General features: G+C 38.7%; 1 protein-coding gene across 2 annotated transcripts in view; it reads right to left on the bottom strand.

Annotated features, from left to right (window-relative positions):
- ITIH6 (inter-alpha-trypsin inhibitor heavy chain family member 6) overlaps positions 1-16557 on the bottom strand; it is a 48718-nt gene extending 32161 nt beyond the window's left edge. For both annotated transcript variants that reach the window (XM_072430421.1, XM_072430420.1), the window contains exons 1-2: positions 16315-16557; positions 10185-10220 (exon numbers count right to left, since the gene is read on the bottom strand). In XM_072430421.1, coding sequence (XP_072286522.1) covers positions 10185-10220; positions 16315-16419 — 141 coding nt within the window. In that variant the 5' untranslated portion in view covers positions 16420-16557. The remainder of the gene's footprint in view (positions 1-10184; positions 10221-16314) is intronic.
- Positions 16558-18324: the final 1767 nt, after the last annotated feature.

Genomic DNA, 18324 nt, shown 5'->3' with positions numbered 1-18324 from the left:
CTCAAAAGATTTTTAAATTTTAAAAGAAGTACCCCAGCCTTGATAGAAGGCAGACAGTGACCCACTTTCCTTTAGTATTGCTTGCCATTATTGAATTCTGCAAGAAAAAAAATCAAATGATGCTTCTGCAACCCAACAAATAGTAAAGTTTTTTTTTTTTCTCCTTGGTGATATTTCTGTATGTCTAGAAATTAATTTTTCATTCCGTAGTAGTAAGAAAATATTTGACTATCACTCATTTCCTTTTTTTCAGGACAAAGTTCCATTCAACAGGAAAATAACTGGAAATCATGACCTGAAGAGAAAGGAAACACTTATGCCACCATGTCATCATCATCTTTTTTTTTTTTTTGTTAGCTGTTATATAAGCAGCCTTTCTTTTTACGTCCATATGTTAAAGTTCTCAGACTACTCTGTAAAGTGGGAAATGAATAAAAATGCTATGATATTCCTCTTTTTTGCATCGCAGAGGGATTGAAACAACTACGATTTAAAAATGCACCACTCAACCGGCTCTGCATCTTTAAATTGGAATGAAGTTTTGTTGCGATGGTTTGCAGTTCCTGCCGGAAAACAAAAGAAAACAGGAGACCTCACACCCCCGGTAAACCAAGATGATCACAGAACAGGCACAGTTAAATTTATTCTTGGCAGAATCTTTTCATGTACAAATATTTTGTGTCTGTATGTTGGTAGCTGACAGAACCCGTTGTCAAGCCACATGTCAAAATGGCCCATAGGAGGCTCATAACCCCCAAAATTAGGTTTTAGTTCTCCTTGTTGAGCCCTCTATCTCAGTTCCTCTAGTGAGCCCTAGGCCACCATTCTGACCCTGGTCAACCCTGATAGTTTCAAAGCTGCCTAATGGACGATGAGGCTAATAAACTGTAAAATCAAATTTCCTGCCAGTCAGGGTTGTGTTGTATAGTAGAGCTTTGTAAATATTAGAACTGGAGAAGGGCCAGCAAATGGAACCATTGAGGTTCCATTCCATTGGAACCATTGTCTCTATTGAGTGCTTTCTGATATGTGACTGTGCCTAGGTTTCATTCATTCTCTGAATCTGTGATTTCTTTACATCAGCTATTTTGTAATCATTACCCCAGTATTTAAAAAAGGGCAATTTTGACATAAGGGTACAAAACCTTGCCTCTATCATGATGGCGGCCCCCACACAGCAACACATTGCAGATCCAGAGCCAGTCATGGTAAATCATTTATTAAAAAACAGCTGTAGGCAACCTACAAGCAATACTAATGTCCAGTCCTAAATTGAGTTATCAGTGTCAATAACTTCTGAATATCAACACATCCTTGAGTGTTAGAGCCTAAGATTTACTGACTACCCATTGCCTTGCTAATAGACACCCCTCATAGATGCACCCAGCATCCAGTCAGCTATATTGGTTCGAGGAAATGAGTTGGCAGAAATACCAAGGAAGGATTAGTGTACAGGCTTTCCATGTCTGGAACGGGATCTCCAGGCCAAACACACTCTTGCTTAGTGTACATATTGATCATGAATGCCAAGCTGCAATATCTAAAGCTAGCAAAGTACTTGTAATAAAAGAGGAAAAGACTGCAGAGATGGAGACATAATCCTGCCCCTGTACAAAGCATTGGTCAGACCACATCTGGAATATGCAGTCCAGTTTTGGGCCCCAGTTCACAAAAAGGACATTGTGGAATTGGAGAGAGTGCCGAGAAGGCAACTAAACTAATAAAAGGAATGGAGGAGCTCAGCTATGAGGAGAGATTAGCTGAACTGAATCTATTCTCCCTTGAGAAGAGACGTATAAGGGGGATATGATCAGCCTGTATAAATATATAAACGGTCCATATAGAGAACTCTCTTCCCCAATATTCACTTTGAGATCATTACAAAGAACAAGAGGGCACTCTTTGCGTCTGGAGGAAAAGAAGTTTAAGCTCCGGATAAGGAAGGGATTCTTCACTGTAAGGTCTGTGAAAATGTGGAATTGGCTTCCTCAGGAAGTAGTTTCAGCAACTACTATAGATTGAAATACCCTGCATGATGATTCCTTGCTGCTTGTCTTATTGGGGAGATGCAGAAGAAAGTGAAAGAAAATCTCCTCTTTCTCTCACTTCCTGTTCTGGTGACAACTGTGTGGTAACAGATTTTGTCACTGTCTGTATTCGACTGTCATTTGCAACCCTTATTTAATGTACAGCACTGCGTAATATGTTGGCGCTATATAAATCCAGTTTAATATTTAATAATAATATTAATAATAATAGCTTTAAGAAAAAGCTGGATGTTTTCCTAGAAGCACAGAATATACCTGGGTATTAAGGCTTTAAAATAAAGATAACAGAGACTGCTGATCCAGGGAATATCCAATCCAATTTTTTTCCTTTGTTGAAGTAAATTGTACCAGGGTTTTTTTTGCCTTCCTCTGGGCCAACTATGTCTTATAGGGTTTTTTATCTGGGATATATTTATTTCCCAAGTGGTTGAACTTGAAGGACTTATGTCTTTTTTCAACCTAACCTACTATGTAACTATAAGAACTTCCCAAAAGAAATGCGCCACCTCCCTTCTACCACAGATTGGAACTAATCCTACCTAAAACTCCAGTTCCGCTGGAGCCTCTTCCGCACCCACACCACAGGGTTTTTTTTGCAAGATTTTCTAACATAGTATCCATTAGGATTCAAGGAATGTTCACATTAGATTCTGTTTACAGGACATTAATATTTGTCAGGAAATACAGTTCTGGTTATTTCATGCTAACATTGATTTCTTGACCAAGAACCAAGTTTCCAAGGTTTGTTGACTTCAGCATTAGGGTACTCTTTTGATAAAAAACTTAAGCAGAACACCACGGCCCTTCTTCCATAAATCCTGCTTGCTGCAACCATAGCGCTTCAAAATTTCCTGGAGGAGAACGGCACAGCACCAAGACAAGCCCTCCAAGCAAGTAATATTGTAATTGTCACAGTGTCTCAGGGTGGGGTGGTGGACCCTCTGTGTCTAAGACACCAGTCTTTGGCCAAATCAGAGCACCCCACAAGGTGTGAGGAACTTTAGGAGGTGGTACCCGGGTTGCCCCCCCCCCAACCCTGTGCAAGCAGGGGTTGGTAACTGGTGACTGGGTAAGATCCAGGTCTAGTACAGGAGCTTGAGGCAGAAGTGCAGTCAAATGAGCCAGAGGTCAGGGCAGATGGTAATCAGGTATAGTCAAACAAAGGTAAGTAACAGGATCAGGATAAGAAATGCAGACAGGGACCTGGAGACAGAGCATTGAAATCTTTCATGTGGCAAATGGAGATCATGTAAGCAGTGGGTATCCGAACCCACCACCAGAGGGAGTGCTGGAGCCGAGGCAACTAATGTGATGTTCACACCACCTTTATGGAATGTATGGACATTACAGCAAACAGACCTTGTAATAGAGTAAGGGTGCTTGACGTAACAACCACAGATATTACCATGTAGAACTCAACAAAATATAAGACAAAGTGACTTTGTTGTCTGTTTTCATGGTTACTAAATTTCTGTCTCTGATTAAAAAAAAAATGGAATGCATGAGTTTGATGATGCATGTTCCTTAACATGTTCAGCCCATGGTTATTTTTAGAGGGATGTTGGGACATTGGGGCACATTGAGGACTTGCACTTTTTTACCTTTTTCTCAGCAGGCACAGAGCACAGACTTGTTGTGTAAACATCCTGTCTACCTCAAATTCCTGAGATGTTTCCTCTAAATTAAGAGAAGCGAAGATCTTAGCAAGAGGTACCTTCTAATCAGTGAAAGTTGATGTGCCAAGAATAAAAGCTGTGTTTTGCAGTGTGGGGATAGAAAATATTGCTCAACTACATAATATAATGAAATGTATTCTTACAACACATGGTATTCACATGAGCATGTTTATGCTAAATATAGGTTTTCTACAAATGTTATATGTCGGCATGGGGTAGAAACACTGCCAAAGTTTTACCCAAAAGTGGGGGAAGGGGGAGGGTTTTGGATGCCAGCCTGTCTACCCCATCCAATCAACCTACTTCCACTTCTCAGTGTTGGCACCCTGAATGTTCCCAGATCAGCCCATGACTGCCAACAATAAATTGCTTCCTCTATATAAACTAAACCTCAACATGATGATATAATATGGAACTTTGTGTCGTAATACAGCACCATAAAAAAGTATTTACACCTATTTTTTTTTATTTCAGCAGAATAAAGAATACTGAAAATTCCTTATTATTGGGGTGTTTATAAAGCATTTGCTGTCTAATTTGCACAGTGAAGGGTTGGTGGACATTCACAGAATTTTATTTAAAGGAATGTGTCCACAGAGGATGAACCCATTATATTTTATAAGGTTCTCCCAAAAGCAGCCACATGAAGAACAAAAAAAGAGAAACTGCAGCAGGCTTCACCCATTCACACATCTTTGTCAAAGAGAGTTTGTCACTAATATTTTTAAAGAGGCTTGAATACACTCACCTGTCTTTCCTCTTTTTCAGATTCCGCCACCATATTCTTCTCTTCCAAGTTTCCTGATGTTCAGCATTCATTCAGTCCCAGCAGCCCCAGGGGATGACAGAATACCTGGCATATCCCGGCATCATACAATGAGCTGTGCATGTGCAAACCCCGCCCCCCCCCCCCCACTGAGCTGCACATATTTTAATGTTGTTATTTTAAAAGAAGATAGGAAACAGCCAGGTAAGTATTTTTTTATTGCAATGGGATATCGCCTGTCTCTTTCTGCAAATAAAGGTCTGCTTGCATCAAACACTAAAAAAATAAAAGCACACAAACGCACACAAAAAAATCCCCACTATTTTGAATAAAACAAATTTCTATAAATCTTTTGAAAAAATATAACACCGGTTAAATAATAATAATATAAATAAAACTATTTCAGTGGATTTTGCTAAGCAGTTTAGTGAGCAAAACTGGGAGTTTTGTTTTTGTCAAAATGTTGCCAAAACCACACCACACATCCAAAATCTGTAATTATGTATTGATTGAAGGGTCTCCTAAATGTCAGTGCATACTATTTTGGGTGTGTGTGAGGGAAAAAAAAGAAAAATTGCACATTCATGGTGGGCAACCTTATTTTATTATAACTGGGTTAAAAGCAAATTTCTCAAAAACTTCCAAATATGCCATGAGTTGATTTACAAATATATGTGGTGGGGGAACAGGTCATGGTCCTTTTAAAAATGTTGTGTGCAAAAATGTTTTTTTTTTAAATTAAAGGTTTAGGGTAAAAATAAATGTTATAGAACAGCTTTGCATTGCATGTATGTTTCTCTGTGTTTTATTAACTTTGCAAGTACCGAGTACATTAATCTGCGAGGAGTACACTCGAGCCATATTGTGGGCAGACAACACACATCATATTATGGAATGAGCTGTGTCAGCTCTGCCAGTTCTCTTTTGGTCAACTACACAAACCCCCTCCCCCCTATCTTATTATCCACTACATAGAAACCAATTGTTCTGTGGTCTGAAAACTGGGAGAACCTTTTAAGATAACCCATGAAGTATGCATAGGACAGCTCTGAATACATTTTTGGCATTTATCAAAGTGATATATTCAATTTATCAAACATCTTTACATCCATAAAGTTGCTAAGGATTTAGTCCCCTAAATGTGAAGTGCAAAGTCCAACAATGCAGAAGAGCTTAGTCCTGTCTATAAACCTCTAAAATGAAATTTCACTTTTCAAAGTGGATTAGTTGTTTAGATCTTATGCATTTTCTGGTTGGTGATCTGATCTTCTGTCTTTAATACTTTCTGAATCACTGACCCAGAATGAATATGCAGCTACGGCGTTCATGTAATTATAGTGCAACTTGCGTCCCAATTACGCTTGTTTTATTGGATTTGAGGGAACTGCACAATGAAGGTACAATGAAGCAAAGGTCATCTTTAAATCCAGCAAATAGTTTTCGACGGAATTCAGCAATGGCAACTTTCATAATCTCTCAGTGACAGTTCCACTTTAAACTTTAGGGTTCATTTTTAGGGTTGATGGACGCATCTAAGCTCTTCAGCATGGCTGAATTGAACCCATATTTATAGCTTCATTGCACTCCAACTCCATGGAGCAAATTCAGACCTACTTTTGGATTGAGCGATGCCGTGTGGCTCCCAGCGGCTGGCACCTTGCCAGCTACTTGATCACTCACATTTCAGCTCTGGTTCTCACAAAAAAAAAATTTACACATTTGACAGCTAGTGGCAGTGAGCAGTACTGGTACCACTCACTGCCACTCCCATTCATACTCTATGGCAGGGGTGTCAAACTGAAATAAACAAAGGGCCGAAATTAAAAACTTAGACCAGGTCAGGGGACAAACGTGAAATTTTTTGAAAAAATTAAGGTTTTTCCTTCTAATTAAATATAAAACATATTTATATGGAAACAAAGAGGTAAAAACTGTTTTTTGTAATAAGCTTACCTGTCAATGGCAGAGAGCTGATGCCGCTACTACAATTCCCTGCATTATTTGCATCTATAGAACATTCCAATGCGGGGCCACACATTGACAGAGAGTTGTTCCATAGAAAAGAATAGAATACATGTTTGTGCACAAGGCTGAGGATCTCAAGACAGCAGCAGAGGGGGAACATTTGAATGATTATATTTGCAAACAGTGGGATATATAAAAAATATTATTTTTTATTTTTTTTTAAATCATCTTTCAGCTTACTAGTACAACAAACTGATAAGTTGCTTGTTACTGTTGTCTACTGCGCTCAGGAAACCCTCAATAACATTTGCATGTGAAATCAATTACTCTGTATATTGCTAATTTCTGATTCTGATATATTTCTATGTTTGTAAAAAGTTATTACGCTGCCTAGTGCTGGCATCATGGCACAAGTCAGGTTCTCCTGCTGTTTTCTGCTGCATTTAGCTATATTTAAAAAGCCATAAATGTTATGCTTAGTGAGCTTAATAAATAGAGATTAAGCAAAAATATATTATTATTTGACTTATCATGCTTTTCAAAGAGAAGAGAAACAGAAAACTGTTCCATAGATGCGAGTGATGCTGAGACTACAATTCCCGGCATTGCTTGCATCTATAGAACAGCCCAATGCGGAGCTACGCATAGGCAGAGAGCTGTTCAAAAGACGCAAGTGATGCCGAGACTACAGTTCCCGGAATTACTTGTGTCTATAGAACAGAGCTGCTGATCTATAGAATTGTGAATTGTAGTAGCGGCATCACTCGCTGCAGAAGGCAGTGGCGGGCAGGCGGGCCAGATGCCATTTATTTTTAAAACTCTTCAGGGGGCCAAAGAAACTGACCAGAGATTGACACCCCTGCTCTATGGGGATGCCATGGGGAGAAGCTTCAGGTAGCATCTCCCCCAAGGCTGCGGTCCACTGGTATGAGGAAGTGGTAACCGCACTGCAACATCACCACCAGTGTGAACATAGCCCCGATAAAAACTACTTTGAACCAAATATGCTGCCTAAAATTGTATAAATTTATGTTGATAAATGTGATCAAAGAATGTCTATCCATAATTGTAAAAGTAAAAGATAGGTGGATATCAAAGTCACCATCACTAAGTGTCAGGTCCAAAAGCACACTGAAGCACACACATGGTGTCGGAGGTGTTGGTAGCTTTACTCAGCCCAGCCTCCTCAGCCTTGAGCACTATGGTCAGATTTGCTGCATTGGATGTCTCTTTCCAGTTCCTCTGGTATAGACCATGCCTACCCAATGCTTCCCCATGAAAACTGGGTCACACATACACAACTTTATCCTGTGATCTCTATTTTCACATGTACATTAATGCACTCCTGAAGAAGCAGCTTGTTTTGTAATTGCGAAATGCATACCTGACTACACCACTGTTTCTGTTCTACTAACATGTGTAATGAATTTCTATCATCCATCTGGAAATTGATGCAAACAGTTGACCTTTGCTTAAACCCACAATGGTATTGGTGGGCATCTTGGGAAATACATATTGATTCCTTTTTAATTTTTGTGGCTATTACAAAATATTTGGTCTCTTTGATTTAGGCTGCAAATAAAGGAATTTTCAGATGCCTGAAAAAAAATTGTACTCAGTGATGGAGGCTTTGATACTCACCCTCATTTCTCTTTTTGGGTATGCTGCCTAAAATTGGCAGGCTGAAACTGCTTTATGTGGTTTTTCAGTTTGTTTATATGGTTTAGTTATATATATCTCTACACTATATATACTCTGTGTTAGAGAATGTGAGTACTATTTGACTTTCTGCTTCTCATGTATTTCGAATAATGTTATTTTAGAACTAAAATAAATTCCAAAAGGATTTTTACAGACTGTAGTGTTATGATATGTTATTTTTGATACACAAGCGATAGGCATGGTATTTCTAATTGAAGAGCCGTTCCTGGTGAAAGCTCACCGGTTCGCTGGTTTGTGTTGGAGAGCTGACATTGCCAATGGACTATGACCTACAATCTATCCCCCTTTCTTTAAATAGTGGATGAGGTGTGGAGCTGGTAGAGTTCCATGGAGTCCTTCTAATGCAGCCTGGAGAGCTTTGTAATAGGGAGAGATGATCATGCAACAACTATCAGTGGGCAAATAGCTTTGGGGACAGACAGTTAACAATAAAGTGGTTGCTGCAAAGTACTTGGGTGGAAGGACTTTGGGTTAAGTGCTTTTGGAAATATGTTTTGGAGAAAGTGCTTAGGGGAAAGGCAATAAGCAATAGAGCGCAATACTTACTGCAAACTTTTTGGGAGAAAGTAATTTGGGAAAAGTGGTTTGGGTAAAGGCAATTCTTGCAGGAAAATACTTGAGGTAAGAACAGGGCTTGCTGCAAAGTTCTTGGAGGAAAGGGATTTTGGGAAAGTGCTGTTGAAAAAGTGTTTTGGGGAAAGGCAGTTCTTCAAAATACTTTTGGGGGGAGTACTCCAGGTAAAGTGCTCTTGGCAAATATACTTTGTGCCAAGTTATTTGGGGAAGGGCAGTTCTTGCTATAAAAATACTTGGGGCATGAACTATGTTTGCAGCAAAGTATTTGGGGAAAGTGCTTCTGGCAGAATGCTTTTGGAATAGTACATTGGGTTAAGTGTTGGGGGTAAAAACAATGCTTGCTTTAAAATACTTGGAGAAAAAGCAAGCAATAGAGGACAGTCTTGCTGCAAAGTACTAGGGAAGAAAGACTTTGAGCAAAGTGTTTTGGGTAATGGCAATTCTTTCGGCAAAGTACTTGTGGGGAAAGTGCGTTGGAACTAGTGATTTTGGAAAAAGGCAGTTCTTGCTGCAAAAAAGAGGAAAGTGCTATGGTAAAAGTATGACTCTTAAGCAAGTAAAATCACAGCAAATATTTCCAGTTATACACATGCAATTTATCTCTATTGTTGCATAAAAATTCACTTGCTTTTTCATACTGTGACTGTTAACCGAGAGCAAAAATGGATCCAGACATCTCCTGTGCTGTCTATGGTTTCTAAAATTGGCTAAATGAACTACCTCTTGTTTAATTACCACTAAAAAAAAAATCTACACTTTTTTTTTTTAAAAAGAAAACTTAAATTCCAACCCATAATTTTGGATTTCGATTAAATTTCCATATTGATCCAACTGGATAAGATTTAACTGATTTCTGATTTTTCCTTTCTGTTTTCACTTTTAAATTTACTAAACCCTATTGATTGGGTTTTTAAAGCACATCCATACCAGTTCCAGCTAAATGCCCCTCTAAGTGTCCCTAAACTTAAACAATCCCTAACTGTTAGGTACACCCTGCGAATTATGGTCTAGCCACTACAGTGCATTGTGGTTACATTCATGAGGATTGGTGCGCTTCAATGCACGACCACCATACTGCTCTGCAGTGGACAAAGTTGCAACGTGACACACAATGAGCATTACAGTGCATTGCAAAACCAATTCAACTTGCACTGTTTTTTCATGCATTGAGCTGCTATATAAGGTCCATCCATTTGAGAAATGTATTCTGACCTACTGTCAACCTTTATCCCAACAAAAATTAAGGGGATCCCTCCAACAGCAATCAGTTTTAGATCTCTGTCTGCATGCCTGTTGAGTTTTTTCCATCACATCCTATCTGTCAGTAAAACAAGAATTCAGGAAATTTCTAGATAGCAGTACAATGGACAAAATCCCCTATTTCTAAATTTTTACATTATTAACAGGTTTAAGAAAATCAAATCTCCTTACCTCAGTCTTTGTTGCTCGCAGTTGACGTTTAAATCTCTGCAATGATAAAACATTTTTTTTTAGCATTTCTTAGGTCATAGGAAATCATAAGGACATCCTGACATTATCTGCCATATTTTCTTGTCCTGACTTTTAGGTATGAAAACTAGAGTTTAGGTTTCCTGATGTATGATAGATAAGCCCCTTCAATGACCAGACCTTTAAAGAATTTGTGTGGTCTGCAAGTTCCTGAGTGTGCATGACAATATAAAGCCCATAACCTGGAATCATAACAGAGCAAAATTAATTTGCAATCACATTAATTTTTTACTTGCTATAGAGTTTTGTTATTTGATAGTGATGCATATTCTGGAGCTGTTTCTAACGAATAACCACATGGTTAGCTTGGGTACCCCATTTCAACTGCTTTGCACCCAGCAGAGGCGAGGAGGACGTAATTGACGCACTTTCTAGAGCATTTGCTGAACATGCTGGTTGCGGTTCTCTTGCCACACTTTGAACCAATTCACAATGTCTCTCTAATGCTGTTGAAAAGCAATCTTATTCAAGTCATTTGAATAATAAACAGGGCTAGCAATGTATGTATGTATATGTACAGGTACTGGCTGGCAATATATGTATGTATATGTACAGGTTTTTTCTATGTATGATGCTCCTTGTTGCACATTTCCATATGATGTAATAGGTGCACTTTTTCCAAATTTTGTAAATACACCATGGAGAGACAATGCATGATATGGCACAGTGCATGGGGCATGAGAAAGCATGGAGTATTGAGGTGCTAATATTTGCAGCCACTAAAGATGGTCCCTACTGTATAACATATTAGTACTTTCTCTGGTTTAGGATAGATTATGCTTCAGATTATGCATATCTACAGAGATCAAATCATACTAAGCGTTACAGAATTGGTTTATACTGTATGCATGTGCCACCCACAGGTCATTTCCTTCCCTTCCCAGTCTATGACTAGACAGTGAAAGCAGAAGCAGCAAAATGGATTTTGTTGTTTGTCACTCTGTTACCCTGTATCAGCAAGCTCCTTGTATATAAGTGCTGCAGCACAACGCATATTGGCTTGTTGTGTGTCTTCTCCCTGTTTTAGCTCTGCTGTGCAGGGATTACAAGCAGTTGATATCAGGTTAGCTCATGTAATAATTTATTAATTGACACAGGGCTGTTTTCATATGCGGTTTCTATATCTGCCTGAATTTTGGCTTTACAGGATTTTAGTTTTATATAGCCTATAGTTGGCCCTGCAGAATCAACATGGGCCCTCTCTCCACCAAAATGATTTGGGGTACACATGGGAGCCTCCGCTTAGGAGAGGAGAGGGTCTGGGACCTACGTGCAGGAGCACACTTTGCACCTCCCTTTGCCCGCCCCTGGATATTTTACTGTGGGTTACATGACTTTATTGCTCATTGCTTTAATAAATAATTCCAACAGTGGTCATATCAAAATAATTAAAAAAACACATTATCTATTCAGAACTAACTTTGGAAATGTTCTACCCACAAAAATAACAGGATGGGGTCTGTAAGTCCAGGCAAAAATGTGCAGATGATGGAGAAAAATATTTCCATCGTGCTAGTACAGAAATTGCCCATCAATTCCATGGAATATTCATGATGTGATACACACATGGCACTGTTTTTATGTTGGGTTATTATGATATGAATGTTTACTATTAATATTTAAAGCTGAACTGCAGTCAGTACCCTAAATATACCCCTAACATTCCCCCTCCTCCTATTTTTTAGTGCCCTTTAGTAGTTCAATAATTCCATGAATCTTTGATACGTATTCCTTTTTCTTTGTCCCTGTGATGTCATTACAGGGGCTGCAAAAGATCTTCAGGAGCCAGGAGAAGGAGCCCACAGTCTGTGCCATGCCCTGTTACCAGTAACCAATCAGAGGCAGGAGAAGTGTCAGTGCAGAGAAGACAGGGAATGATATCTCTACTGCTCTAACATTTCAGCACAGTCACCCTGCTCATCGATAGTGCATACACTAAGAGATGTAGAGGGCCCCTTTGTGTAGAACAGACTTGGGCCCCTCTGCTGAATTGACATGAGAAGGGTCCACGGCCCTCATTCAGCGGCACCCTTTGCACCTCCCTATGTCCGTCCCTGGTGCCATTTATGGTTCTCCTGCTCTCCAGGCATGCTGTACATTGTAGTTTGTAGGTAACCTTTTATCTGACCCATTTATAAAATAAAAATCTTGTGTTAACACTGAACAAGCCTACAACTTGTTTCATACATCCATCCCCTCATGCTGAATTTGTTTCCTAGTTTATTACTAACCTCTGTTGTCAGTTCTTCTCTGACAATGCAATAAATCACAAACATCAGCTTTTTTGTATTCTGTCTACACTTGTGCAGGCACATTGTAGCACAGAAGGTACTACATTGTATTACCATAACTCATTAAACTGCTTTGTGACTCAATTGAGAGTAAGTTTAGCAGAAATCTCTGTGATATTAACACCACACCAGAAGATTAGGAAATTTCCTCAAGGAGAGCAAATGGATATCAGCAAATGGGAATTCCTGGACATATTACATTTGCATAGAGATCTTTCTATGAAATGTCCACACAGGTGGCTGAGACTAAATGGCAGTTATTATTATTATTATTATTAATAAACAGGATTTATATAGCGCCAAAATATTACGCAGCGCTGTACATTAAATAGGGATTGCAAATGACAGACTAATACAGACAGTGATACAGGAGGAGAGGAAGGACGAGGAAGACCATTCCAGAGAGTTGGAGCAGCTCTAGAGAAGTCTTGTAACCGTGCGTGTGATGAGGTTATGAGTGAGGAAGTCATTAGTAGGTCATTGGAGGAGTGGAGAGAGTCAGATGTCAGAAATGTAAGTGGGACAATAACTGTGTAGGGATTTGAAGGCAAAGCACAGGAGCTTGAATTTGATTCTAAGGTGAAATGGAAGCCAATGTAGAGATCTGCAAAGAGATGCAGCGGAAGAGGAGCGGAGGGAAGGATGGCTGAGTCTGGCTGCAGCATTCATAATAGATTGTAGAGGAGAGAGTCGGGTTAGTGGAATGCCAGAGAGAAGGAGGAGGTTACAGTAGTCCAGACGAGAGATGATCAGAGCATGTACAAGGAGTTTGGTGGTCTCTGGGGACAGGTAGGGGCAGATTTTGGAGATGTTGCGTAGGTGAAAGTGACAGGACCTGGAAATGTTCTGAATATGGGGGGTAAATGAGAGGGCAGAATCCAAGGTGACACCAAGACAACGTGCCTGAGGGGAGGGCCGAATAACAGTGTTGTTAACAGTTAGATATATGTCAGGGGGAGGTAAGACTTAAAGCAAATAGCTGAAAAGAGAAAGTCTGGGCAGTGGGAGGAGTGGAGAGGAGTGGGCTAAATGTTCCATATAATTCATCAGACAGGAAATGAGGTACACTGAACCCGTTTCAGTTTCTAATGTTTCTTGTGTTGAAGTCCCAGTGTCCAGGGAAATGGGATAATTGCTTTCAGCACAAAGATATAGCACATTAACAGCTTTAAAACACCATCATTACATTTTTTTTTGCATTTTTAGCCCTGCAATATCTGCTGGAGGCAGTAAGAAATTGGCACAATGATCATTCACCATATTGAGGACATCTAGTGGAGGAAAAAAGCAGTGCAGGGGAAATCTTTAGTTTTAAGGTGGCTATTGCAGCAGAAGCTTGTATTGGTATTGTATTTTGGAACAAGCTATGGATTTTCCTCCTAATATTTTTGGCTGCAATTATGCTTTAAAGCATGGTATGATTAAATGTTTGTAACCTGCCTAAAAGTTTTTATCACTAGTATTTTCTTGCAATTCCCCAAAAGGAGGGCAGGGTATTTTTGGCCCTTTATTGTTTTTTTTAATTTGGAACTTCAGTGTCACCTGTTTCCCTTCACTGACCAATTCTTGCCATGACACATAATTTTAAAAAACTCTCATCATCCTACTAATAAACTCCAGCAGCCCTAACATTACCACATGGGACCATCTAAGGAGTCCTTACTGGTAAACAGGCTCCGTATGTCATGGATACATGCCTGGGAATGTAGCAGAAAACCATTTGCAATACTCAAGAGATTTAAAAAAAAAGTAAAATGTGCTATATTTACAACTCCTGCCACCATCATGACTTTCCAAATGTTCATTTGTCCTGGTCTGGATATATTTAAATCGCACAAACTAACATACACCCTGTTCTGAGATGAGAGCTTCCCTCTCTGTGTTTTCTGTGGTTTTCACAATAGAATTACACTATATAAAGCAAAACAAATACAAGCTTTATAATCCTGCTGACCTGGCGTATTGCCGTTGTAATAAAATGCTTGTCCTGGCGTATAATCCTTACAGTAAGGGTATACTCCACTGATTTATTTAACATGGAGCCTTGTTCTGCTGACACTTGGAGCCGGCTTTTTTAAGCACGTTGGTCTGTGGGGGCTCTTTGAATAGCTGGCTTACAAAAGTCCACTTATTCGTTTTTCTTAGAACTAAATTCTAGTTATGCAGCAAAGGGAAATACACGTTATTTGATAGTCATGAAAAAACTTTTCTAAAACGTATTGGGGGTGATCTACTATAGGAATATAGGTTGTTCACAAAGTAAAGTGAATTAGCCCCTGGAGATGTCACTTAGCTAAGTAAATAAGATAAAGCTTTGCATACCTAAAGCATCCAATCACGTACAAGAAAAATGTTTACAAAAATTACATTTTTTTTTTCTTGCATGTGATGGGTATTCCTGGTAAAGTGAATTATCATCACCTTCCCTAAACTACATAACATATCCTTTGCAAAATGGTAATGCACCTTGGTAAAGGGGCATCTTAAAATTCCAAGATCAGACCCATTTTGACTGGATAAATTGAGTCTGTTTTTCTTTTTCTTTCCTTTCTTTCTTTCTTTCTTTCTTTCTTTCTTTCTTTCTTTCTTTCTTTCTTTCTTTCCTTTCTTTCTTTCCTTTCTTTCTTTCCTTTCTTTCTTTCCTTTCTTTCTTTCCTTTCTTTCTTTCCTTTCTTTCTTTCCTTTCTTTCTTTTCTTTCTTTTCTTTCTTTCCTTCTTTTTTTTTACATAAGTTCATGAAACTTAGGTTTAACACCTGGAGTGATCTGTTTTTGATAAAATACCGTTTCCTTTCTTTCTTTCCTTTCTTTCTTTCCTTTCTTTCTTTCTTTCTTTCTTTCTTTCTTTCTTTCTTTCTTTCTTTCTTTCTTTCTTTCTTATCTATCACTCCTTTTCTGCTTTTTTTCCTAGCAAGGCATCATTGCATGGAAACAAATTCGGCAACCCAATTGGTACCGATGTTAGACAAAGTACGGTATGGATTGCTAGGTTGCTACATTTTTTAAGAAACTTTCATTGCCTTGTTTAACATGACTATATATTTTAAGGTCCTATTTAGATATGTGTCTGGTGGTATTCACATACATTACCAACATGCAGGTGGCATGTTTTGCCCTTAAACTGGAATGGCACCACGGCAGGTTAAAGCAGTGCACCTGTGTTGCATCACACTATGACACACAGTAATGAGTTATGTTGCCTTAAAGAAAAAAGGGTATTTTTTTCTGCACATTGGTCCTTTTTTTGTACATCAGAGAATATAAGCTGTCTAATTATTTTGCTGACCATGCTGCCTTAACAAATGCATGTTACATAGATCTAAACAGGCTCCAAGTTTATAGAACACTAAAATAAAGCCAATAAGACTTTTAGAGTTGAATATTTCAAGTTGTACAAACTACGAATAAAACCCTTTGCTGGAGAACATAGCAATCCCAACTTTGCTCTGTAAAAGCAGAAAACACATATATATGTTCATGTAACATATAGGGCTCTATTTATAAAAAAGGAAATCAGACATTCCTTCATATATTCCCTGGTGTCAGATTCCCTGTTTTATTAATAGAGCCCATAGTCTATAAAATGCTGCAAAAAAATAATTTTGCAAGTTTGCATCACTCACTATTGGCAACTTATTTTGTAAAAACAATGTAAGTATGTAAAATTAGAATTTAGGAATAATTTAAAAAGTAAAAATATATGAAAACTAGATGTTCTAGACATGAGTATTAAATACAAACTAATATGACATGTTTGCTTACCTTCAGGTAAGGACTCTCTAATCTGTTCCGATCGGCCAAGGACAAGTCAACAATAGATAGAAGCACCATCAGTAGTATCATGCACCTTGTTATTAAGTCCTCCATACCTGACACTCTAAAATTGTTACTGAGCTATCTGTGCAGCGTCACAAGGAAGACTCTGCTCTCTAAATTCACGGACTTTCCTTTTGCACTTTTAAACCTAGGGAATTTTTTCTTTTGGGTGTTAAGGTCTATAAAAGATGCATTCATTCCTTTACAAGCCATGATTGTCCAGATGAGTTAGGCTCAGGACGCTTAATTGGAGCCAGGCCAGCTTCTTCCAAACCTCCCCCTTTGCTCTAAATGAAACCAAAATATTTGGAAGTTCAGCCCAGTTTTCTGAAGTGTGTCAATAGCTCTTTAAATGAAGTCAAACTCGGAGCAGGACATCAAAGGGGCGAAGGAGGTAGACGGCTGGAAGTCATATTTACTTATTTACTGTTGGTTCAAGTTTGACAACTGGTCCTGCTACCATAATGGCAATAGGTGGTTTATATGTTCTTCAGAAATGACCTGCGTAAATCATTATTTACATTTGATCTTAGTTTTTTTAAAAGTTTAAGTAAAAATTACAATATTTTAATAAAATAGAAAAAAAAGCGATCCAGAAAATCTTTAAATTGTATCTGTTTCCCCTACAGAAGTGTAGACCTCATACTGAGAGATGGTGGAAGCTGCCATTGATATCCATTCTATAAAATGCTAATTTGTTTTTTTGTTTTTTTTTTTAAAGATGATTTTTTGGCTTCAGGAGTCTCAGTCACACACCTGAACACCTGAGCTACACATTTATTCTAGGTCCATGATTCGGAAGGTATAAAAGTTTACCTAAAGTTCTACTTTTGGGTTTTTATTTTAAGGCAGGCCATTGCTACCGAAAGGGTTAGGCAATTTTTCTTCTACAATAGTGTGTCTTACCTGGCTGATCATGCTTCTTGTGTCAAAGCTGAGCTGCACATGTTCAGCGTGAAACCTGGCAATCCCAACTTCTCTTACATGTGCTAGGGATGAATGAACTCCTATGCACCTGTGTCATCCTGAAATGACCAATCATGATGGCCAAAGATTATATGTAGAAGGTATCTACATCTCTCTTTTATCTCTCTTTTGTTCCTGTTGTAAACAAAGTCTTGATATGTCTTCTTTACTTTTTGTAAAAGTGAATTTAATCCTTGCCATGTATTAACTCGAGAAGCTGTGTCCAAAAAAAGGCATGCCTTGGGTAAAAGACTGGTTCTTTTGCCTACAGACCACCTGCAGTTGATTTTGCTCCCTTGCTGACCATACTTTATTCTGCACCATGCCTCTGTGTGGAGGCCACCATCTTTTTTTGAAGACAGGGCTTTGCTTCTCAGTTTCAGAAACTCTAGTAAGGAGAACAGTGAGAACCACTGTAGTGAAATTGCCAAATCTCAAACAGAGACAGCAGTGCCTTAGATCTTGCAGATATACAGTTAGGTGTAGGAGTGCCTAGGCACACACACATACCAGAAATTGCACTGATATTTCCCCAAAGACATTTCAGGCAGTAGGTTGTTTTTTCAGGATACGGCTTAGGCAGAGTGAACATTTCAAGATGTAATACTTTTTGACTTTAAAAAGCCTATCCCCTACCCATTCCTTACCCTCCACACTTACATAAATTAAATTAAAGACCCCAGATCAGCAGGAACTTGTGGCACTCAAGAGCTATTGCCAAGACTTTGTTTATGTTTACTGTATTTTCAGCATTATGACACCTGCAGTGGTAAGTGACCCTATTACTTGGAGAAAAGGTGGGAGAAGTTCTTTAATTATAAGGTAGAGACAAAAAGGGGTGAACCTACCTTCAATGATTTATCAAACCCTTCTTGATATGATTGAATTTGAGTATGTAGGAGTGTTAAGCCATTTTGACAGCCAAAACTAACTAACTAATTCAAATTGCAACTGACCCATACAGTTGGCCAATAGGAATGTGTAAGGGCA

The sequence above is a fragment of the Pyxicephalus adspersus genome, chromosome Z, assembly GCF_032062135.1.
Source record: "Pyxicephalus adspersus chromosome Z, UCB_Pads_2.0, whole genome shotgun sequence".
NCBI classification, from domain to species: domain Eukaryota; kingdom Metazoa; phylum Chordata; class Amphibia; order Anura; family Pyxicephalidae; genus Pyxicephalus; species Pyxicephalus adspersus.
Note: the sequence above shows the minus strand (reverse complement) of the source record. Positions and strands in the feature narration are given on the sequence as shown.